Here is a 25,433-nt window from a genome sequence, read left to right as displayed (position 1 = left end):
GCACAAAAGTGGGAATTTCTAACCCACAGCCACTAAATTGCATCATAATACAATCGAAACTGTTGAGTCAGATGCAAGGGAAACAAAAAAAACCCACAAAACAAACAGGTGGGTGTTTTTCATGGATGGATGCATATTTTTGGTCAGGAATTTTTCCAAGTACTAAGATTCACTTCCAGTGCCACCACACATGATTCCTATCAGGGAGATAATGAGTGGTGACAGTGGAGGAGGAGAGAGAGGGAGCGAGAGAGAGAGCGAGAGAGAGGGCAGTAATGCTTTTACGAGCAACACCCCCACACACTTTCACACATACGCTGCATGCAACATCAGATCCTCAGCCACTCCGTGTGTGGATCTGTTCGCAAAGGGCTCGGAGTGTCAAGATGCCTTCGTACAGCTGGCTGCTGGCTCTGTATCTAGCAGCACTAACAGGTAAAAAAAAAGTTCCTCTTTATCCTCTGTGATTAGGATCTGCTCTCTGTGTGAAGACTTTTATTGAGCCACTGTGGCGATCAATATTTCTCTTTGTTTACAGTACAGAAATTGTCAAGTGGCGAAGAGCTCGCATGTAGGAGCTGCTGTTATAGGGATAGTTACAGTCTGCATGTACATACACTGCATGATTTAAGCACTTGAAAGGAGAGTTGCATTTAAAGAAGTATATGCATTCTCCTCTTTCTGTGCCGGGTGGTTTTACTTGTCTGTATTTCTTTGCACAAAATTTGACTGCATAAACTCTCCAGAGCAGTTTTTGATCAGCAGTAACTTGGACGTGACAGAATGGAGTATCTTGATTGATTGCACTTCTCTTGCTGGATGAGCTGTGGTTAATGGGATTGATATGAACTCTGTGTGTCCAGTCTGACTCTTGTCCTCAAAGCCTTGAGTCACGTTGGTCCCGCAGATTGCTGTGACCTTCAGATTGTCTGAAAAGATTCGGTACAATAAGCCCCTTTTAAAGGGAAAGATTACTTTAGACTAATCCAAAAATGTGCCTGCATAGCTCAGCTCAGTCACTTGTATCACTTTTCCAAGGTCTTTTACCTCTGTGTGCATGAAATTTCAGGAAACACTGATGGTGCTGTTGCACGAGAATCAACTGAAAGGAACTGCTCTTCGACCCCACCGGTAAGATTAGCTTGTCAACTGAATGTCTATATAAGGGGATACTGCTGATTTCTTTGCTAAAATTACACAAATGAAGCTGAAAATAAAGCTGAAGTCAAAAATGTGACTGATCCATATGGAGGAGTAGAGGCAGGCTGAAGAACAGACCAAACCAGGGTCCAAAATATATGGAAGCTTGTTTTTCACACCAATAACAATAATAACAATTGAACAAATGATTTTACTCAGCAATTTGAGTCAATGAGTTGAAAATGTATAGACTCAAAATTTCAACTTATTGACTTAAATTTCTGAGTAAGTCGGAATTTTGGAACACTGTCTGAAAATTTAGAGATCACTAGGACAGGTTACAAACAGCGGACTAATTGGGGGGCCAAATCAATCACGAGGATCCCAAGAAGGGAAGGCTGGAATAATAAGGGAATCAAAGGTGTACACCGGGATAACAGGAAAAAACTAAACATCAGCTTAAGCACTAACTAAAAATTCCAATCCGAGAGATCAGGACATGTTGCATAAGTTTTGTACACTTAGTTAATGATTACAACACATGGACTGCAGTTAATGATTACGGAGGGAAATACAGTGATGGATGAATCAGCAGCTCCTCAAGTTTTTGTTCAATCTGAAGATTTTTACTCTTGCTGTGTGTGTGTGTGTGTGTGTGTGTGTGTGTGTGTGTGTGTGTGTGTGTGTGTGTGTGTGTGTGTGTGTGTGTGTGTGTGTGTGTGTGTGTGTGTGTGTGTGTTGTAGTACCTCCCCAGCACAGCAGTAAACACCTCTCTCCAGCTGGAGGAGCTACGAGTGCAAATGCGTGCCATGAATATTTCTGCCTACATTATCCCTGCCACCGATGCTCACCTGGTACACATGCTGTCCATCATAATTATTTCATCTGAGATTAAAGCTCGTGTGTGTTTGTTGTGTTTGAGTTTGTGTATGCTTTTTTCCGTTAGAGTGAATACATCGCACCGCGTGACGCCAGGTTGGCCTTCATGACTGGTTTCACTGGTTCTGCAGGTACAATCCTTTTCTGTCTCATCCTCCTCCTCCCCATGACTCACTCCCGACATCTTCGGTCACGCAGCTCCTCTGCTTTCATCCCACATCCTCGCCATACATCTCGCTCCTCATTCATTTGTTTTCCCTGCTTTCACTTGCTGCACGGCTGCATGTCCTCAAGTGTAGGCGCTCGCCCTCGCAGTGGAACTTCACTATGAAATGATGAGCTCTGTTTTCACGCTTTAACTGTGAACTGAATTACAGGAATGATAACACACACGTCTGTACTCAGCTGTTGCATGAATGAAAGAATAAGAAAGCAGACAGTTCAGTAAAGCGCTGTTTACACTCCATCAAACCTATGTGAAACTCTATTATGAGAAGCCATATTGTCTGGGCTTTTATTAAGATTTATTGATGGGTATTTGTGATGTGAGGGTGCAACAGTGGAATGATAATGTAAACCCTGATTATATATCCACACCACATTACCAGACTTATCTCTGTTTCTTGCTCACCCTCTCATCCAATCACACATACATCTTTTAAATTCAGATTAGCTGTCCAGTCACACATTGTACTGAGTCAACTCTGACATTTATAGTCGTTTGTAATTCACCGTCGCTGCTGCCCTCTCTATAACGCAGCTGTTTTCCTGCCTCTCCTCAGGCACTGCCGTAGTTACCCTGAACAAGGCCGCTCTGTGGACAGATAGCCGCTATTGGGTTCAAGCTGAGAGACAGATGGACTGCAACTGGGAGCTGGAAAAAGATGGTAGGAGTGGTCATATTTTGCTTACTTGTTATGACAACACAGCACCCATAGATTCCAGTTAAATGTTTCCTTTTTTAAAAACCATTATAGCAGATTTAATATCATTAAACATCGCTCCTTAACAAAAATCTTCAACACCGATGCAAAAATTAAGACACTGCAACTTATGGGACTTATAACTTATTAATTTTCATGACAGCCAATGTCATTCAAGGATTGCAGAAAAAAAGAGGCCTGTAAAGGGCCACATACACTCACTCACCAGCCACTTCATTAGGTACATCTATTCATCAGTGCATTTTGGCTTAATCACCCAAGCATGGTGAAGACGACTTGATTCAAGTAACATTGAGTGTGGCATCGTTATTGGTATCAGACAGGCTTGTGTGGGTATTTCAGAAAGTCCTGATCACATCGAACACATCAAAGCTTGAAGCAGATGAACTATAGTAGCAAAAGACCATGCCAGCTGTTCACTACTATGGTCTAAGAACAAGAGACTGAGGCTCAACAATTTACACGAGCTCCACAAAATTGGACAACGGATGACTGGAAAACTTTCTGTTGGTTTGCTGAGTCTCAACTTCTGCTAAGACATTCAGATAGTATGATAGGAATTTGGCATAAACTATATGAAAGCATGGATCTGTCCCCAGCTGTTCAGGTTGGTGATGTAATAATGTAATTATACATATACATATATATATATATATATATATATATATATAATACGTATCCATACATACTTTGGGTCACTTGGTGCCAAGTGACCATCATTTAAATATACAACTTACCTATTTATTGTTCTTACCTGTGCCCACTCCTTTATGATAACAGTTTACCATCTGCTTCCAGCAGTATAAAGCACCACGTCACAAAGCTCACATCATTTCTAACCGGTTCCTTAAACATGACGGTGGGTTCACTGTCATGTTTAAGGAACAACTGCCATTGCTTCATGTTATGACTGTGTTTCATCATTGTGTATAAGTTGTTTTCATTTTTCATCTTTAGTGATGAATTGTTGATCTGTTTCTCATATTACTTCTTTTCTTAAAAGGATATGGTGGGGTTATGTGACATCTTCCTCTATTGCCTATACAACTGCTGTGTATATGATACACATAATACATATACTTACATTACAGCCAAATGCTCAGCATTTGTATTCCTGGTTGGGGAAACATTTGCTGAAACAGTTGTAAGAAATTACTGAGCAACAAATGCTTCTAAGGCTGCAACACAGAGAGAGGTAGGGAAGGCTGAAAAGTACTGTCAGGCAAATACGGGAAAAACGCATTAAAATTTATAAAGACAGAGTGATGCATGGCTCTGAATGTTGATCTGACCTCTGCTCTTCAGATAGGCAGCTTTAAATTTCAAATTCAGGGAGGCTTTGCTAATATTAAGTATTACAATGAAAGGAGTTTATTCTTTACAGGCAAAATTCAGACCAGGCCTTATTGACTCAGAGGTTGCATATGGGCCTCATTAACCTAATGCTACTAGAATAAATAACCTTTCAACTTCAAAATGGACTGCTTTTTTTATTACATGCACTGTGTAATAAAAGCAAGTCTTTTTATATTTTGTTTTCTTTTTTAATTTCACAAAACTGCTGTTGGCTTTTGAAAAGTTAACCAGAAGAAAACATAGAAAAGTCAGCATTTAATTCAGTACATTTACCTCCTACTGTCATGGTATTGGATCACAGACCCAGTGTTTTCTAGTTCTGGACATCATGTTGTATGTTTTGAATATTCTATGTGATTCTCGGGGTCATGGTTATTCTTTCGTCATGTTTAAAGTATGTTTCGGTTAGTCTTCAGTTCTTAGTGGTCTTAGTTCTCCCTCCCTCAGTGTCTTATCCTCTCCCATGGTTAGTCAGTCTTGTCACTGTGTCACTGTATCAAGCTAGCTTGTCTTGAGTCTGAGTTTCTGCCTGTGTGTTTCCTGCCTTATTTTGATAGTCTCTTGTCCTGTATGGATTGTGTTCAGTTTCACTTCCCTTGTCTTGTTATGTCTGATTTGTTCCTGCTGTGTTCCCTCCTGTTTCCCATCCCCTCGTGTGTATATTTAAGTCTTCTGTCTCCCTCTGTTTATTGTCATGTTGTCCAGGTTAACTGTGTTTCCCCGTGTGTGTTCTGTGTTCCCTCGTTTATGCCAAGTTGGGAGTTTCTAGTTGCAAGAGTCTTGGTTTCTAATTTGTTTCTTTGTACTTCTTTTTTAGATCAGCATCACAGCAAATAAAGCTACTTCCTTAAGTTAATTCCCTTGTCCTGCATCAGCTAAACCTGATACCTACAATATAATCCTTTGGTTAGTCAGGCACGGTATTGATGCAGTAATAAAACAAAATCCTCTACTTCTCCAGTTTTCAAAGACTTCTGTTCTGGTCTGAGTTAAGGGAGCAAAACGTGGGACGAGAGAGAAAATTAAACAGGAAGTGACAAACACTGAGACCAGGACTAAAACACACTAACTCTACATAACTAAACAGGGACCACGAAGATGGGACACAGAGAGACACGACAGACACAGCTGGGGAGGCAAACACGGAGACGATACAAGGACAGACTGGACACAAAAGGAACTCACATAGTCAAACAAGGAACCAGAAACAAAACTCAGAGGAGCTAGGAAAAACAATGATTAAGACTAAACATTACAGAACTCGAACATAAATAATCTCTTACATCCAAAAGTACAAATCATGAGTCCATAACAAAAACCCAAAACACTGCATCGAAGATTCAGGACTGTGTCAACTTTCAATTGTAAAACTAGAATGGATATTGTGGCTCATTCAGTTTTGCATTAACTTCCTTGTTTTGCAGTTTGCATATGTTTCCTTTATGACCACTTTCAAATAAAATTTAAAATCCACCAACCAACTGAGATGTATTCATTTAATTGTGAGCTGGGTAGTAATGGAAGTTTAAGAAAGGTGTCTGATACAGTATCAATTCAGTTTTATTTATATACAACATTAGTCGCCTGAAGGGCTACAATATTCACACGACCTTCCTTTGAGCAAACTGTTGCTCAAAGGTAACAGCAGGAAAGAAAAACCCCCTTTTAAACAGGAAAAAATTCCTTCAGAAGTTCAAAGTTCAGGTGGGATTTTTAAAAAACAGCAACAAAAAAACCCAACAGCTGCAAAAACTGACCACTTTTTAGTGGGGTATTTCCCAATATCTGACTTGCATAGGCCCATCCACTGTTGCAAATGCTGTTAACCAAATAATTCGCTTGCACTGCAATAACTTGAGCATATTTTAAACATCAGAAGTCAAGTGAGCTTTCTGGATGGACCTTCATCCCAAAGAACCACTTCTAACAACCAGTTCAGTTGGTCAAAGTTTGCTTTCAATGTTACAGTGTATCATTTCATTGATAGAAACTGTATTTTCTGATTAACATTATTTGTGCTCATTTTATTTTATATTCTTTTATAAATCCAAAAGTTGTTTTTAAAATTGCTGCAATGTTTTCCACTTTCTGCATCATTTTCTCAAATAACCTGACTGCGGTCTGTCATGTGTGATGCTCTGTAGTGTCCATCAGCAGTGTGGCACAGTGGCTTATCTCAGAAGTGCCAAAGGGTGACGAGATCGGCTTTGATCCCTTCCTCTTCTCTCTCAGTGAGTCTCACGTCTCTTCCCCACCTGTCAGTCTGGCTTAACATCAATAAAGTGCTCACCTAAGTAGATGGGAAAATTATTGACAAAGCCTCCAGACGCCATGCAGACTGTTTACTTGTGATTGATTCGGTTCAGCGTGTGTAATCATCTGCAGTTTCCTCCATTAGAAACGCAGGAAGACTACAACATCAATCTGGAGTCGAGCGATCGCAGCCTCAAGTCCATCACCGAGAACCTGGTCGACAAAGTGTGGAAGGAAAGACCGTCGGTCCCGCCTGACAGCCTCACCCGCCTGCCTGACCGAGTCATACGTAGGTTTCCTTTATGTGAATGTGTGTTTACGATTGTACTGAGCACACATCTTTCAGTCTGTTGGTCTACCTGTGTGGTCCTTTTTATCTGTGTGCTGATAAATACCTGCAAACTGAACAAAGCGCAATAAGCCGCTTCACAAACAGAGCCATAAATAACCTGTCGATGGTTTTACAACAGGCTGATGGACCAAATACCAACTTAGACTGGATGAGGATATTGTCCAGTTTATGGTCAGAATAGACAAATGGAATAAATGGAGAGCACCATAAACCTAATGGACTGTATGTGACTACAAGCTGCACAAAAAAGAAATCCATATAGCTTGCAAATATTGTCTCATAGTTTAGACATGAAAGCTTGTTCTTCTGCTTGGCTGGAAGAAGTCCATTAAGTAATGAGAAGCTTACACGTCAGAGTAAAGGACCTATTTACTAGAAAGGCCTTGGAGTATGTCTGAGCTCAAAAGCATTATATTGTAAAGATCCATCAATCCGTTTTCTTCCATATATCCAGCTTAGCATCATGGTTGAGCTGGAGGCATTCCCACCTGTCATAGGGCACGATGAGGGGTGCGCCCTGAACTGATCACCAATCTATCGCAAGACTAACAAATAGAGACAGGTGCTGCTGATCTACAATTCTAGTAAAAAATTTAAGAGCTACAAGTGGAGCACTGAAAGCAGTTTATTGATTTAAGATCATAGTAGTTAGTTGCTATAGTTAATAACTTGAAGTTTTATGTCTGAAAAGCACAGAATGCCTCATAAAACCTTTGCTTTTGAGATCTGTTTAGAGTTACCAAAGATTCTGTTTCACCATGAGACTGGTTACACCCACAGATAGGTCACAATGTGGTAGATGAAACCCCATCAGTGGTTTTTGGCCTAGATTCCACAAGGTTTTGAAAAGACCAATACGCCCCTGGATGATTTTGTAAAGAGAAATTGTGTTGTTCTACTTAACAGTGGAACCCACTGTTTGGATGGGATATGATTTTTTTTTCTCCCCATTCAGTGATTCAGTTTGTGTTGCTGTACCCTGTTTTGGTGCATCTGCATTAGTCCTTATTTACTCTGTCCGGCTCTCTACAAATTTGTCACCTTTCTGTGTAAGACATTTCAAATGTTGTACAAAGTAGACTTGAATTTCTGACAGAATTTAAGTAAGTTAGCAGATCTTTAACAAGACATTTTTGGCACTTACAAGCAGTGGAAGGAACTGCAAAAAAAACCTCATGCCATTAACTTCCTAAGAGAAAAGGTGATCTGGTTAGCAACCTCTTGGTTCTTGTTGTTGTTGTTGTTGTTGATGATGAGACGATTAAATCCTCATAGTAATAAACACCCAGATAATTACTGTATGAACTAGCAGTGTGATGATAATCTGTATTGATTGTTTGACCTAGTAATGAAATATTGATAATGTGTTAATAATGAAGAGTTGTGGTTAAAGACGTACTATTCGAACTATTTGGGCATTATTTGCCCAATAACATTTGTTTTGTTTAAACATTAATTGTGAAGTGAAACTGTTAGAATCCCAGTATGAACGCTGCCATTTCCCTCAGCTTTAGGGAGCAATTAAGTGTTATTTTTCTTCACATCATATGCCCTACTCTCTACAAACTCACTTTGAGCAAAAAGCACTCAGACAAGCCCAAGTTACAATTGTAGCATCAAATTGCTGGCAAAGTTATAAACTGCCAGGTAAACTGGCCTTTTAAGTGGAGCCTTTTAATCACCTTTCAAACTTGCACATAGCCAATATCTAAAAAAGGAGCACAAAGACATAAACAGTGTACTGCAAAGAGAGATTAATGGGTTCGTGAAGTAAGTCAAACCTAGCCGACTACTTCTTTTATTTTTTTAACCTTTATTTATACAGGTAGTCGTATTGAGACTCAGTGTCTCGTTTACAAGAAAGACCAAAGCATTTTATACAACTTGCCTCATTCACTCAAGCACTTTTTTCCATGCTTTTTCTTTGTAAATGCTTTCTATATAACATTCACACATATTCCTACTCCAGAGGATGCATCAGAGAGCGACTTGGGGTTAGTATCTTCTAGATTGAACCACCAACCTTCCAATTAGCAAACGACCTGCTCTACCACCTGAGCTACAGCCACCCTTCAAGGACATTAAGTGTCCTCCCATGGACAAAAGCACACTGGACCACAAATTAGCATCAAATGTGTCTCACTGGATGCAAATGAAAATTAAATGTGTATACTTGTAGAGAGGACCTGGCAGGAGAAAGTGGAGCACATACGGACTCAGATGGGGGACAGTCCATACAAGCCCACAGGCCTCCTGCTTTCAGCGCTGGATGAAACAGCTTGTAAGTAACTGCAATCTTATATATCTTATAATGCTGTTCAGAAATGCCTTAGTTAATTACGGTGCATATTTATACTGAGCTACAACTGGATCACTGAGAAAGGCACCTGATGTATATCTAGCTCTAATATATTCATTGCAGGTCTTAGACGCTCTTCACCACCACGAGGGCAGAATTTAAATTCCCCCCATTTGATTCAAGCTTATTTGAATGTACAGAACTACATTCCCCTATTCAGCATGACAAGAAGGAAATATCAGTTCATTTTAAAGTCCCCCTGAAATTGAATAGCTTTCCGTATTGCTCTTTTACTTGCCCAACATCCTGTCCCCGAAAAGCTGCTCAGCTGCAGCATATAAATTTACCTGAAAATGTCACAGATCTGTTTTAGATGTTTTTGTGGTCCTAACTGTTCAGTACCAGTAACAACATGCTGTCTACCAGTGACATGCAGCTGCACTGCATATTTGTTTGCTTCAGGCTTTGTTTTCTACAGTGTAACAGCACAGCAGTCAGTAGAAAACTGACTTTTTTTCTCATTTCTAATTAATTAATTAATTACTTTCAAAAAAACTATGAAACACTACTAATATCATGATTACAAAAAGGGTTCACTAAAGATGATTTGGTTGCATTTTAAAAAATATTCTTACCTTTAGAGGATCTACGAGTACAAAAATGAGCAAAAAGACACATAGCAAGGATACGTTTATCTAAAAGTATTTAAATAAATAATAGTAATAATAAATAATAGTAAATAATTGCTATAATAATAAATACTTACTGTTGCTAAAAATTAAATTTGTTTTTCTGTCACATTTGTAGACTCTAAAAAAGCTTTCTGGCTTCCATTAATCTTAAAGTATAGCTAAAGTATGCTATTATACTTTAGCAGTTTTGGTGTTTTAAATACTTAATCTTCCCGTATGAACTAAAGGTGAAGAGCCTAAGAAGTTATGACTTGCCGATGTATTAGGCTGATCAGATATCAACTGAAGTTAAACTAGGGCCAGGGCCTTTCTTTCATGTCATAACATGTTGTACCAACATGCAGCAAGTCAGTGTAACCTTTATTGGATGGACAACCAGCCAAGTAATCCATCCATTAGGGCTGGGTGATATGACCACAGATCACTCACTCAAATTACTTTGGAATGTTTTACACCCAACGCTGTTAGCCACAGACAGCATAACAGGCTGAACATAGGTTTCTGGGAATGTACTGGTAGACCATTGGGATCTCAGGTAGCATGTCTACTCGCAGAGAGCACCTATTGCCTGATGGAGGCAGTGTCGAAAGTAAACCGGCAACACGTTTCTGTTTTGATTCTGGTGAACTCCAGTGTGGCTCCCTTTCCTGTTTCAGCCCTTTTAGTCAACCAGTCAGCATTCAGCTTACACACAGCAATGTGTTGTTGAATTTTCAGAGGACTGTGTAGGTAGAAAACCCCTCTCTGTAAACTCTGCAGGCAAAAACCTGTGGCAAATGGACACAAGCGCAATAGAATAGAGATGAGATATTTTTGCCACTTGTTTCTCAATTATGACCCAAAATGAGTGACTGAGCCCATAACCTCATCAGGAGAGTCAGCTATCGCCCCCTGATGGCAATTAAAAGAATGCAGTTTTGAGGTACATCAACTTTGCTTTCCATCTTCCGATCTGGAAGCCCTTTCCATCTTTTATACTGTCTAAACACTACCACTGGGTACAAAATCTTCACCCCACTAATGAACATTTTAACTTTAAAGAAAGTAATTACAAAAAAGTATCCTTTAAGATAAAGAATATTAGGATAAAAAAAAAACCAATCACTTAAAAATATATTCAAACAATTTCTCTATGTGTCAACCTAAAATCACTCCTCCAGCTCCATCACTCTGAGTGACAGGTTAAATGATGTGATTGAATCGGTAATAAGTAAGATTTCTGCAGACTGAATTATACAAAGACAGTCTACCCACAAACCAACACAGGAAGGGTACCATTCGTAAGACTGTTCGTGACTCTGACTTGAATTAGAGCCTGTTTTGAAATAGCAGCAACACAGAGAAAGTCACGTAAGTCTCACAATAGATGCAAAGAGTGCTTCATGGCCCAAATTGATCCCAGTGAGGAAATAAATGAACTTGCTGACAGTGAGATGTTTTCTTTGTTTGTTTTTAGGGCTTTTCAATATGCGTGGCAATGACATCCCTTACAACCCTTTCTTCTACTCCTACACTCTACTCACAATGGATGAGATCTGGTAGGTTCATTTTTAGACACTTCATTTCACCGAATAAAAATCCTTTTAAATTTCTTTATTTCCTATAATTCCCATCACAAATACCAGCAGCAAACCTATTATCAGTGGTTTGTATGTTATGTAAAAGGATATGCAGTATTTATTTCCCTTCACGTCATGTGACAGGCTCTTTCTCCACATGGAGCGGGTGACAGAAGAGTTGAAGGTGTACTTGAATGCCTCTTGTGAAGGGGCCCTCTGTGTGCAACTAAAAGGTTATGATACCATCCTCGATCATCTGAAGAACTATGTGAGCAGGCCTGGGGTTAAGGTGTGGATCGGTACAGAGTACACAAACTACGCTCTTTATGAGGTCATTACACCACAGGTATGCAGGCCTTTTATTTCCTTTTATGTGTTGCACAGCATAATTATGCCCACTGTGATAGTTTTTTATTTATTTATTTTTTTATGTCTAACAATCTGTTTGCACTGCTGTTCTCACTGGAAGAGCTGTTGTAAATTATAAAGCTGCACTAATCAATACTTTGGATCAAATGACTGTTTGTCTAATGTATAATATACTGAAGAGAACACAGATTCATACTTTCCCAGTCAAATGTAATTTGGGTGACTAATTAACCCTACCAGTAATTTTATCTGTTTCCAAACAAACTGTAAAAAATAAACTAATGCATCTATTTTTTTTTTGTCTGCCTACACTTATGGTGTCAAGGGCTCGAACCTGTCACAGCTCAGATAGGATGATAGTCTGTGACAGGGCTCCTTCTAAATTTACGGTGTACTTAACTGAAAATATTGGAAAGATGACCTATAAAATAAAACTGCAAAGGTTTATTGCTTTATGCTCATTGTAAAGTTGATTGCCACAGACTTCAAGCTTTAAAAAATTGAGAAAGGAGCTTTTCTACCACTGCTGCATCATCTCTTTAGCAATAACTGCTATACAGGGAGTGCAGAATTATTAGGCAAGTTGTATTTTTGAGGAATAATTTTATTATTGAACAACAACCATGTTCTCAATGAACCCAAAAAACTCATTAATATCAAAGCTGAATGTTTTTGGAAGTAGTTTTAGTTTGTTTTAGTTTTAGCTATTTTAGGGGGATATCTGTGTGTGCAGGTGACTATTACTGTGCATAATTATTAGGCAACTTAACAAAAACAAATATACCCATTTCAATTATTTATTTTACCAGTGAAACCAATATAACATCTCCACATTCACAAATATACATTTCTGACATTCAAAAACAAAACAAAAACAAATCAGCAACCAATATAGCCACCTTTCTTTGCAAGGACACTCAAAAGCCTGCCATCCATGGATTCTGTCAGTGTTTTGATCTGTTCACCATCAACATTGCGTGCAGCAGCAACCACAGCCTCCCAGACACTGTTCAGAGAGGTGTACTGTTTTCCTCCTTGTAAATCTCACATTTGATGATGGACCACAGGTTCTCAATGGGGTTCAGATCAGGTGAACAAGGAGGCCATGTCATTAGTTTTTCTTCTTTTATACCCTTTCTTGCCAGCCACGCTGTGGAGTACTTGGACGCGTGTGATGGAGCATTGTCCTGCATGAAAATCATGTTTTTCTTGAAGGATGCAGACTTCTTCCTGTACCACTGCTTGAAGAAGGTGTCTTCCAGAAACTGGCAGTAGGACTGGGAGTTGAGCTTGACTCCATCCTCAACCCGAAAAGGCCCCACAAGCTCATCTTTGATGATACCAACCCAAACCAGTACTCCACCTCCACCTTGCTGGCGTCTGAGTCGGACTGGAGCTCTCTGCCCTTTACCAATCCAGCCACGGGCCCATCCATCTGGCCCATCAAGACTCACTCTCATTTCATCAGTCCATAAAACCTTAGAAAAATCAGTCTTGAGATATTTCTTGGCCCAGTCTTGACGTTTCAGCTTGTGTGTCTTGTTCAGTGGTGGTCGCGTCTTTCAGCCTTTCTTACCTTGGCCATGTCTCTGAGTATTGCACACCTTCTGCTTTTGGGCACTCCAGTGATGTTGCAGCTCTGAAATATGGCCAAACTGGTGGCAAGTGGCATCTTGGCAGCTGCACGCTTGACTTTTCTCAGTTCATGGGCAGTTATTTTGCGCCTTGGTTTTCCCACACGCTTCTTGTGACCCTGTTGACTATTTTGAATGAAACGCTTGATTGTTCGATGATCACGCTTCAGAAGCTTTGCAATTTTAAGACTGCTGCATCCCTCTGCAAGATATCTCACTATTTTTGACTTTTCTGAGCCTGTCAAGTCCTTCTTTTGACCCATTTTGCCAAAGGAAAGGAAGTTGCCTAATAATTATGCACACCTGATATAGGGTGTTGATGTCATTAGACCACACCCCTTCTCATTAGCACATCACCTAATATGCTTAATTGGTAGTAGGCTTTCGAGCCTATACAGCTTGGAGTAAGACAACATGCATGAAGAGGATGATGTGGACAAAATACTCATTTGCCTAATAATTCTGCACTCCCTGTACTTTTGAATGTAAGGCGTTTTCTCACTCGTTTGATATAGGACTTTAGCTCTCTGCCACTTGAAGTGATTTTTTTTTCCAAATGCATTAAATTGTTTTTCTAGCACTTCCTGAGCTATGAGAAAGATAATGCTGCAGACATAGTGTCTAGTTTTCACACACAATGTGTTATTGCACACTCTTTGATGGATGATCATTTGAGCTCCTTCCCAGGACAGCTCCAGCCACTCTCACACTCCTAGCCATCTCAGACTCCTTTCCACACACCAGCGCACTACTGCGTAAAATATCCTCCTGAGAAACGAGGAAAAAAAAATCTTCCCATTGAACTTTTTTGTGATTTCTTTTCTCTTTGGAGCTAAAAGAGGCCACCCAAGAGGCCAACACATGCGATATCAATGGAAAGCCCAGGATGTCCTCTATTTAGTACATCAGGACTTGGTAGAGTAGCTCAAATAAATCAAAAGATATAGACTGAAAACGAAGACTGAAAGCAAAGTGTTTGCTTTTCACACACAGTACACTTTGATAGGTGATCGCATTTGAGCTCTTTCCCTGGACCGCTCGAACCACTCTGCTGCTACCTCAGACTAATCTGGCAAAGAGTGAAGGCAGGATCCTATCCTAAATTTAGTGACTCAGGAGCCGTCAGAACAGTGACAACCACTTCCTTCATCAGTCACGGACATACTTGAACTCCTTCGCTTGGAGCAACAAGTTCCTGACCTAGAGTAGGCACTCCACCCGTTTCCAACTGAGAACCATGACTTCAGACTAGGAGGTGCCAATTATCATTCCAGCCATGTCACACACAGCTGCAAACCGGGCCTTCACAAAATAACTATTCTATTCTTCACAAAATAACTATTCTCTGTGCAGTAACACACCCCCGATATCACATATCACTATGAAAATCCCCACGTTCTTTAGTCAGACCATGTGGATTACATAATTTCAAAAAATGACTGGTCAGGCTGAGTTTAAGCACCTCTGGGTCTTGCTTCCACCTTATGAACAAGGCCTTTCTACTAATAAATATGTAGAATTTTACAAAATGGGTAATAAAAATAATAATTAATGATCATTATTTTTTGCATCATGCAGGACAAACTATTGACAAGTTCCTACTCTCCCGTGCTGACGACAAAAGCTGTGAAAGATGAGACTGAGCAGCAGATTTTACGGGATGCTCACGTATGTCATCCACTCAGACACACATAATGCCTCCAAAGGAGATACTAAGTAAACATACATCTGAGTAAATGTATTACCCCATCCAAAGAGGCCTTTCAACATGCCATATGCATTTTAATCTGCATCATTTTCATTGTCACGGTGACTCTGTGCAGGTGAGGGATGCCGTTGCTGTTATCCAGTTCCTGATGTGGCTGGAAAAGACCGTGCCAGAGGGGAATCAGACTGAACTGACTGCTGCAGAATACGTCGACAAGTGCCGCAGGTGGGTGGGAACAGGGGCAGCTGACTATTTGAAACCAACTATTTAATTTGAAAATGTAACATTTTAAAGGAGTTGTTACACACCTGAAAGATGAGAATTTTTAGAAATTATGAAACTCAAACTTAAATTTGTAACAGTATAATTAAAGAATTATATGAACATCATTCCAGCAAACAGAAGGACAGCAGAGGCCCAAGCTTTGGCACCATATCTGCAAGTGGACCTAATGCTGCTCTTGCCCATTACAGGTGAGATTAATTTATTCTCGACATCTTTATACTCATTTTTGCATTTTTATGGATGCATTCCATTACAGTACCCTATCATGCTGGATGCCAAAAATGACCTCCTAAATGTTTGCTGAATCTTTCTAAATCATTGTGAGGTGCTTAGATATTCAAGATTTCAGTGGTGCAGTTTTTTTTTAATGGATTATAAGATAAAAAAATCAATCGGAATTCAAGTGAAGGCTTTTCCATTATGACCCAAGATGTTCAACCAAAAAAAGAACACAAACTAAACAAAAAAGTCCTTAAAAAAACGTAAAAGTTTAAGGCTAAAAAAGTAACAGAAGATTTAATTATAGGTCCCTTTAGGACCTTACATGATTGCTTAATCCCAACATTACGCATCTGGATTTGTAATTGTCTGTAGTTCCACAACAAGGCAGCATTGTAACATTTTTGTGGTATCATTAACTTGTTGCCGCTTTTGTTGGTGGTTGTGGTGTACCGGCAGCAGTCTTAACCTTCCTAAATATTTCACAACCAACACGACTTTTCCAAGGCATTTATTAAATGAATATTGTACCTTATTATTTTTGCATGATGTTCTGTAGTTTTCAAAGCCGTAAAAATAGAACAACATTACTGGAATTTAGAAAAAAACCCACTTAAAGCCAAAACAGGAACTTGTTTTTGCTGGCATGCTAAATATCTGGTAGAATATCCTAAATATACATCCAAAATCTTCTTTTTGCATGTTTTTTGACGGGATCTTTTTACTCCTAAAAGAACAACTTAGTTTTACCAAATATACTGAAAGCTGGTTGATCTAAGATTGTCACAATCTCAAGAAACACATTTCCTGGGAACCATCACCTTTCATTTTACAGCTCCGACAAATTATTTATATACTTCCCCAGCTCACATGTCACATACTCAGGTTCTGATATTGCATTCGGTTATATAAGGTGCCAGTCTACAATAACCATCATCTCAAGGCCCCCGAATGTTATAAAATGAATACCCTACAATATTATAGAGAGAAACCTCTACAGTCAGATGATATGAAAAACTTGAACTTACCTACTGTAAAGTAAGAAGCAAAGCATTTTATAGTAAACTGTGGCTTCATCATTTTAATTCAGTGGGTTTTTTTCAAGGGTCGAGTACAGGAAAAACACTGTTACAGAAGCTGATTCAGATTCACTGTACTGTGGGCAAGTCCCTTGATGGTGATGATGATTGATTCGTAGTGTTAGACTGTTTGCAAGTCAAGCAGAATGAGCGGTTTTGTTAATCATGAATAAAAAAATAAATAAAAATGGTGTCAGGAGTAAAACTAGACTTAAAACAAATGACAGATTGTATCCAAGTAAGCCTAAACCTGCTCAACCACTGTGCATTGAAAAGCCTTGTTTTTTAAAACTGATATTGATGGCTGATTTGTATTGATGTTAAAAAGGGACTGAGTGTAGCACTTTGCAGTTTATGGGGAAATCTGGAGTAATAGTACAGTATGAGTAATTACACCAGAATACTGCCTCAGATCTTCCTGGAACAAGACTAACTGAATGAGGCTTGTATGCAGAAACTGAAAAAATGTTGGAGTGCTTAGGCTGAACACGCAAACATATTCAATACACTCATTTTGTTTTTTTGCATTCAGACTGACATCAAAAGATGAGTCACTGTACTATATGGACAAAATGCCTGTACTTTACACCTGTCTGTGGGAATTTTTGCCCATTTATCCACAAAAGTATCTTTGAGGTCCTGGCTCGCAATTGCCATTCTAGTTCATCCAATTGGTGTTGAGCTTTGTGTGGACCCATCAAGTTCTAATCCAACCATGCCTCTGTGGGACTTGCTTTGTGCACTGAGGCAAAGGCATGCTAGAAAAGGGTGTTCCTCAAAATGTTACCACACAGCTGAAAACAGAGAATTCAGCAAACCCTGACCTGGTGTGGCATCAGACTGCCACACAGAGAAGTATGACTTGACACTCCACATAACTCAACTGCACCACTGTCTAGTAGCATAATGCTTTATTCCACTCCATCAGATGCTTATGCAGGATTGTATAAGGCTTGTATGCAGCTGCTCAGCAATGGAAGCCCATGCATGAAGCTCCTCTCACGCAGTTTTGATGACAGAAAATGTTTAAAACTATGAGATTATTGCATCAGCAGTAAGTTGGTGTCTTCTACACACAGTGCCTTAGCTGTAACCTAGCTCTGTAAGTTTATGTGGTCTGCTACTTTGTGGCTGAGTTGTGGTGATTCGTTAACTGTAGTACCTCTTACAGTTGATTGTGTGACATCTAGGGGGGAAGCAATTTCACACATTGTTGCAGCAGTGGCATCCTATTATCGAACCACACTCTTTAGAGTGACTCATTGCTTCACGTTTGTAAAGCAGACCGCATGGCTCTGCTGTGGCTTTATACACCTGTGCAAATGGGACTCAAACACCTGAAATCAAATATTCAAAGGTGTGGTCATTTAGTGTAAATGTGCATATGTAGTCTTAGGGGCTGTTTATAATAAATAGAATATGTGTCAGGAGTCAGACACTAAACAGTCTTGTTTTTAAAAAACTGATTCTGCTCTGTAATTGCAACCGTCTGATTTGCATTGATTTGTAAAAAGGGACTAATTGTAGCCCTTTTCAGTTTATATGGTGAGCTAACATTATTATTAATGGGTAAGTACAGTATGAGTAACTACACTATGCCTCACAAATCTGACTGGAACAAGATCAAAGTTAACCAGTAGTCCCTGAATGAAGGCTCGCATGCAGAAATTGTTGGAGTATGTAGGGCAAACTGTGCTATTAGAATGAAGGCATTTTCCTTACTAGTTATAAGTGGAGTTACTTGATCTTTATGTTGCATTCAATCCTCACACCATGACCGTCATTCTCAGCACTTTTAATGCAGTTCTCAAATCAGGAATGTTTTTCCCTGCTCATCCCAAAAGCCTTTCTCATTTTGTTTGAATACACTGCTTTCTCTTTATAATAAAAACATTTTTTCCAAATATTTATGAAAGAGTAAAGCCATGTACACGCTGCCAGTGGTAGCAGTAGCAGATGCCCTTGATTTGCAAATAGAAATGCATGCTCTCAGTCTTGTGTCAGGCATGCTTGACTACACACAAGCATGTACCATTCAAATAAGTAGCGCGAGTGGTTTAGAGACAAAGTGAGAGAGAGGTGCTGGTTCCAGTAAGGTTTTGATGAAAACATAAACCTATTTGATTGAAAGGTTTTTAGTCACTGGTTGCAGAGTTAAAGTGATCGAGTGGCTTTGCATGTGTTGACACTTTTTTGTTTTTTATAAAAATGAGTATGTTGTGAGAAATGTTTTGAGAACTAAGCGTGAAAACGACTTTCCTGATGTGAGAATTGCATAAAAGCCATCGAGGAAAATCTGCAAAAGATGAGTAACTGAGAATGTTTTTCTTTTCTCAACTTTTGTGCCTCACAAAATGAGGCCAGCACGGTCTTATTATAAACAGCCTGATTATATCTTTCTGAGCCTTAGAGCCCCACAGTTGTCACAAAATAACAATAACATTATTATATTTTTGGTTTCTTTTGGGGGGTTTTTGTGCATGAAAGCACTTTTTTTCTTTTGCTAATAGTTTAACACATTTGAAAAACACCAGCAAGCAGTGATACTATCATTTCCTGTTTTTGTGCTTCAGCCCTAGTAAAGAAACAAACAGGAGGTTGACAGTTGATGAGATGTACCTGGTTGATTCTGGTGGCCAGTATCTGTGAGTAAAAACGATCTCTTCATACACTTCTGTAGTTTCATTTTATGTCACGTGTGTTTAAAATGAGTCACTGTGTCTCTCACTATTTTCAGAGATGGCACCACTGACATCACTCGAACGGTTCACTGGGGAAAGCCCACAGAAATGCAAAAGGTATCACTGTTAGAGAAGATATGTTAATATTTCCTTATAATCAGTCATATAGCAATCAATCAGGTTTGCTCCTTTCTATTTTTTTCAATATGCTAAGTCTTTAATTATTATTAGTTCTTTTAAAACACAAGTTTCCTATCATTTACCACGTCTTGCTTCACAGGAGGCCTTCACTCGAGTGCTGATGGGAAACATCGAGATATCCAGAACCATTTTTCCCTCCGGGACAAGAGGTGGGAATGAAAAATAAACACATTTTAAATGAAATCTTTCTGTTTCACCACTAGAGAGCTCCCTTCCTCCACCATAGACCATAGCTGTGAGTAGATGTAGCGTGTCTGCTGCAGGAGGTCTGACTGGAGGTTTCTGTTCATCAACAGGTGTGAACATGGAGATGCTGGGTCGCCGGGCATTGTGGGAGGTGGGCCTGAACTACGGCCATGGCACAGGTCACGGTGTCGGAAACTACTTCGGAGTTCATGAGTGTATGAACCTTTATTTGGAGATGATTTTGAGATGGCAAATATGCTGCATGCTGTTTTTTGAGCGCCGTTTTATTTTGCAGGGCATACACTTGCATCTATGCATCACAAAAATATCTCAGAAAGGTTTCAGAAAATGGGCTACACTGCAATGAATTTAATCTTTTCAGTAGTAGTTTGTTACTAAGTATCTATCTGTGTGTAGACCTGGATGAGAGTCCATGTCGTGCTAAGATGGAAGAAATTATGTTCAAACGTGTCCCAGGTGTGCAAAAACTTCGAAAAAGCCACAAAGTACAAGAATTTCAAGGAAATGCATAATTTGATAAAAAAGAGAAGTGGCACCAAATCTTCCACTAAATCAATCATGTTGAAACTGAAACAATTAAACGGTTATCCCACTTTGTCTTCTGCATTATTACAGAAGTGTTAAAACAACCTCTGAAAGCATTACTTTTATTCATTCCAGCCTCCGCAAAAAAGATGCTAGAGGGTATTAAAACACTTTGTTTAGTTATCACGCTTTTCTTACCTCTCTCCACCTTCTGATTTAAAATGAGTAAATAAATAAAATCATACAGTGTGTCAAGGATAAATAAAATTGCGCTGATTTTTAAGTGGTCCGTTCTGTGGCCCAAATGGTGTTTAATTGTTTTTTAACCATATCATCAGGACATTATTCCTAATAGGGCTGCAGGTAACAAATATTTTCATCATCTCTCAACTGTTTAATATATAAAACATTGAAATGTCAGTCAAGAGTCTGTTGATCCATTTATTCATCCACTTTCTTCCACTTATCCAAATCAGGGTTGCAGTTTCCCAGCACTCATAAAACAGAGAGAGACAACCATTCAAACTCACATTCACATGAATCTAACATGCATGTCTTTGGACTGTGGGTGGAAGCCCAGGTACCTGGACAGAGCATGCAAATCCACACAAAAAGGCCCCGGCCAGCTTACAGCTTTAGCTAAATGCCTGAGATTGCCATATTATGGATATCAACAGCGACAGTAATATATGTATGTAATGTCAAATGACTAATATATGTAGTAATATAATATGAAACAAATACAAAAATCATAAAAGGTCGCCTTTAACTTTCCAGAAAACTGTTCTCATCAGTCTCAGCTGTATTTTCCACCATATTAACAGTGTTAAAGAGTAAAAAAGCTGAAACTGAGTTTTTTTGAGCAGCCTGAAGTCTGACATTTTGGCTCATGAATAATGACCTCTGATAATTCCTCTTTAACACTTGATATCCACTGACCAGCATGATCATGAAAACACACTTTATGTTGCATGATGTTCACAAGCTTCCAATGTATATATTGTTTAGTAAATCATGGAGAGGTTTATTTGTTTTTCTGTAACGTAACTTGCATTTTAATCATGAGTTAATGTAATGTATCCCCAGGGCCTGTTGGCTTCCAAAGCAACAACATTCCCTTCAGAGCCGGCATGTTCACATCTATCGGTGAGTTTTATTTTGTAACATTTTTCTGTGCAAAATGTCAAAATCCTGAAAAATCGCTTGTTTTTCCTCATAGAACCTGGATATTATAAGGAGAATGACTTTGGGATCCGGATTGAAGATGTTGCAGTGGTCGTACCAGTTCAGACAAAGGTGAAAATTAAGTGGTGCTTTATTGATAATCTGGAATTATGAATTCTTTGTGCATTTTTTTAATGCGAGGTAAAGTAACGTGAAGGTAATGTTATGCGGATTTTCTTTTCTGTCCCTCAGTATGGAAATAACTACCTGACCTTTGACACTGTGTCACTGGTTCCATATGACAGAAAGCTGATTGACACGTCACTGCTCAGCTCAGAGCAGGTAAGAAATCGCATCTCATTGGATAATCAGTTACAAGACATTTACCTCCAATTTCTGAAAATGAGATACAAATATGTGCTGACGCAAAGGCATAAAATGAATGCTCGGCTGCACCTCGGTGTGAGTTTACTTCCTCAAAACTAGATCAATTTCTAGTTTTAATTTGTAAATACCTTTGGGTATACAAACCTGTCATATCAGAGGTTCTTTTGCCTGCAATACCAATGCTGGTTTCCTCTTAAAATCCCCCATTATACGCTTTAAGCTGCAGTTTGTCTACGGTTCACTGATCAAAACACTCTTTAAAGAAAACAAAACCACGTGTGAAATCAACTTCTGTGTTTTGGCTCTTCTTTAGAAGTGGAAAATGTAAGAACCTGCTATGCTGCTTTTTTTTTTTCAAATCTAGATGGAAACAGATGTTACTTTTGTAGAGTTCGTGAATTTAAAACTTGTTATTGTTTAAATCTAGTGTATTTTTGTGCACTTTAAAGAAAATATCCCATGAGCAGCAGTTCTCTGGTTAGAAATGTCTTGTTGATGTTAGAGAAGAATTGTAAAAGTACTTCCAGCAGTAACTCAAGTAACCACTACAACCAAGATATGCACAACAGCATCTCTGAATGCACTTTGAACTTTGCAGCAGATGGTTTACAGGTGCAGACCGCACAGAGTGCTTGCCAGGAGACGAAACTGAGGTTACAATTCACACAGATTCACCAACATTGGATAATAGAAGATCAGACAAATGTTGTCTGGTCTGGGTCTCAATGTTTGCTGCAACATTTGAATGAATGCATGAATCAGTCCTGTCTTGTATCAAGTACATGGGGATGGTGTAATAGTGTAGGGAATTGTTTCCAGGGCCCCATCGTATGAACTGAGCATCGTTTAAATCCAAAGCCTACCTAAGTGTTGTTGCTCACCATGTTCATCCTTTTGTGGTCCTTTATGACAGTGTCTCAAAATCTCTCACCTGATGTTTTATCCACATGTTGGCAGATATCAAGGCTCTGTACCGTTGAACAGCAATGTTTTAAGTACTGTTTCCTGTGAACCACCTTAAAACTGGGGTGTCACACATACAGCACGCAGTAGGATCCCTTGTTGCCCAATCGATGGTTTTGTAGATTGTTTTGCATTTTGCCACACGAAGGGTTGTTTTGTAAGTCCTTTAAAATGGATCACGTCATTTGACTGGTTGTGCAAACTGAATTTCATCAGAGCCGGAAGTCTAAGTCGTCAGTTTCACAGACTTCTTACTAAAAATGATCTTTTCCAGAGTCCATAAGACACCAAAATGAAATAAAGTGGTTCATCCGAGGAGCAGTGACGATACATTTTTTAAAATTTATAACGCTAAACATTTCTGCATAATGACAATAGGCTGACTGTGAGGAAAACTGAGGAACCACAGGATGTTCATCATGTGTTGCGCAAATGAGTCATTACGTGCGAACACTTTCATAATGTGCATTTATTTCTTCACTGAAATAAAAAGGAAATTCTGTTTTATCCGTGTTAGGCAATTTTCATTACTTTGGAATAAAGCTTATTAAATTCAGCTGGAATATTAAACAGTAAACATTCAGTAAATGTTCTTCTCTCACCAGCTTCACTTTCTGAATAAATACTACAAGACAATCCGGAGCCTGGTGGGTCCTGAGCTGGATAATCAGGGCCTTCGTGAGGAGAAGGACTGGATGCTTAGAAACACGGAGCCTTTCGCTGAGATTGGCTCGTCTGCCTCTGTCTCTTCCTCCTCGCTGACTCTCATCGCTCTGGCCGTCGCTCTGCTCCACAATATCGTCTGAGCATCTCCGTCTCCACTGCACTCACTCCATTCACAGCAGACTTGCGCACTGTTACTCCTATGCAGTCTCAGTTGAGCAGCTATACCGGATTGAGAGATGCAATTTAGCATTTTTTTTAATTGAAAGATATATTTAATAATTTAATTATGTTGGTAAATGTTTGATGTGGAGTTTTAAATGATTTGTTGTGATTTTTGAGGTTGTAAACTGGACATTTGTATGACCAGATAATATCGTTTCTATTTTATTAAACTAAGACTCTTTAAAAAGTGTTTGTTAAGGGACTTGCAAAGTGGCTTTATTTCTTTCTCACCAGTCTCTAGAGAAATATCTTGTTTATATACTGTAAGTGTTCAGACCCTTTGTTATGACACTGAGCTCTGGTGTGGCCTACTTCCATCAAAGGTCACTGATATGCTTTTACAACCTCCAGTGTCTAATTAAATTAAGTCAGAGTCAGCTCTCAGAGGGTTTGTGCCAAAGTAAAAAAAAAAATGAGCTTAGAGGACAAGAAAATTGTCTCTAGATGTAAGAGATGAGTTTGTCAAGGCACAGTTCTGGGGAAGGATGCTAGCATCAGCAGTATGTGGTTCAGGCAAAATAAGTAATTGGGACGGAGGGCCAATGCTGACCCCTGTGGTCACAGTTGATGAAATACAAGAAGAGGAGTGAGAAACCTCCAAAAGACAAGTGTACAGAAGCATTATGGACACCACCGGATGTTAAAGGCTGAGGAAACTTTATGCTTTATATTTCACAGCAGTGGTCGGCCTACCTTGCATATATTTTACATGTAAACTCTGTATTTAATATGAGTTTTTTACTGATCAACAAACTGCAACAGTGACACAAAAAGAGGCGACTGGTGATTTCATACCTGTTTATCTCTAATTTAGAACATAACCAACTCCGGTTATAAAGCTACCCTGCTTTCTTGTCCAGACTGCTGATTGGTACCCAGGAAAATAAATAACAAAAACTTAAATGGACAAGTGGCACAGAGGTGAGTTTTTAACACACATTTTGGAGACAGTCACTCATATTTGTAGTTATTTAGGTTGCATTTGGCCTATATTGGTAGCCCTGACTCAGTGTGAGTGCATCAGCTCAGCCACAGGTCAACCTTATATAGGCCAAATGTCAGCTGTGCTGTTGTGTGTGTACCACATCTAGCCCACGCAATGTTTTTCAGATTCAAAACTGAGCTAAAAGTGAGATAAACAGGTCAAACTTTGCAACTAGAAGAGGTTCATCAACTGAATAAAGACATAAAAGAAGACTTTTATTTTGAGAAACATGAATGACGAATGCAACAAAGTGACAACATGATTTCTGAGTATCTGACTTCACGAAATCACTGAATCTTTTTTGCCAAATGCCATTACCCTGGACACACAAACACACACACACACATGAATTCGCTGTTGTGGTCTCAGAATCGGCAGCCTCTCCTCTGGGACGATGCGTTTTGGTGAAAATGCTCATATGAGTGCTTCACAACAAGACTAATCACGTGATGTCATAATGACTATGTCCACCTCTTTTTTTACTGTCTATGTAAATGTGCCATTTCAGCTCACTTCCCCTCCGTATAAGCCAACTTACCTGTAACTGGCTGCTGCTTGCAAACAGAATATTTGCTGTGCTCATAAATATGGCTATGTGCCAGGCATAACTTCATTAGGGAAAACCCCAAGGGATGTGCATGATATTCAAATATTTAAGTAGTC

The 25,433-nt window shown here is 39.2% G+C and overlaps 1 protein-coding gene across 1 annotated transcript; it reads left to right on the top strand.

The window, feature by feature from the left end:
* Positions 1-258: 258 nt before the first annotated feature.
* xpnpep2 (X-prolyl aminopeptidase (aminopeptidase P) 2, membrane-bound) lies at positions 259-23,987 on the top strand. The gene is made up of 21 exons (XM_039620067.1): positions 259-435; positions 1,070-1,131; positions 1,885-1,995; positions 2,088-2,151; positions 2,803-2,907; positions 6,465-6,551; positions 6,719-6,862; positions 9,105-9,206; positions 11,373-11,454; positions 11,620-11,821; positions 15,057-15,146; positions 15,302-15,411; positions 15,582-15,659; positions 19,343-19,414; positions 19,507-19,567; positions 19,731-19,800; positions 19,948-20,052; positions 21,470-21,529; positions 21,603-21,679; positions 21,800-21,889; positions 23,503-23,987. The coding sequence occupies exons 1-21, from the start codon at positions 276-278 to the stop codon at positions 23,701-23,703; spliced, it is 2,133 nt and encodes a 710-aa protein (XP_039476001.1). The 5' UTR covers positions 259-275; the 3' UTR covers positions 23,704-23,987.
* Positions 23,988-25,433: the final 1,446 nt, after the last annotated feature.

Source organism: Oreochromis aureus, linkage group 2, assembly GCF_013358895.1.
Source record: "Oreochromis aureus strain Israel breed Guangdong linkage group 2, ZZ_aureus, whole genome shotgun sequence".
Classification (NCBI taxonomy): Eukaryota; Metazoa; Chordata; class Actinopteri; order Cichliformes; family Cichlidae; genus Oreochromis; species Oreochromis aureus.
This window is presented reverse-complemented; position numbering and strand designations above follow the sequence as displayed.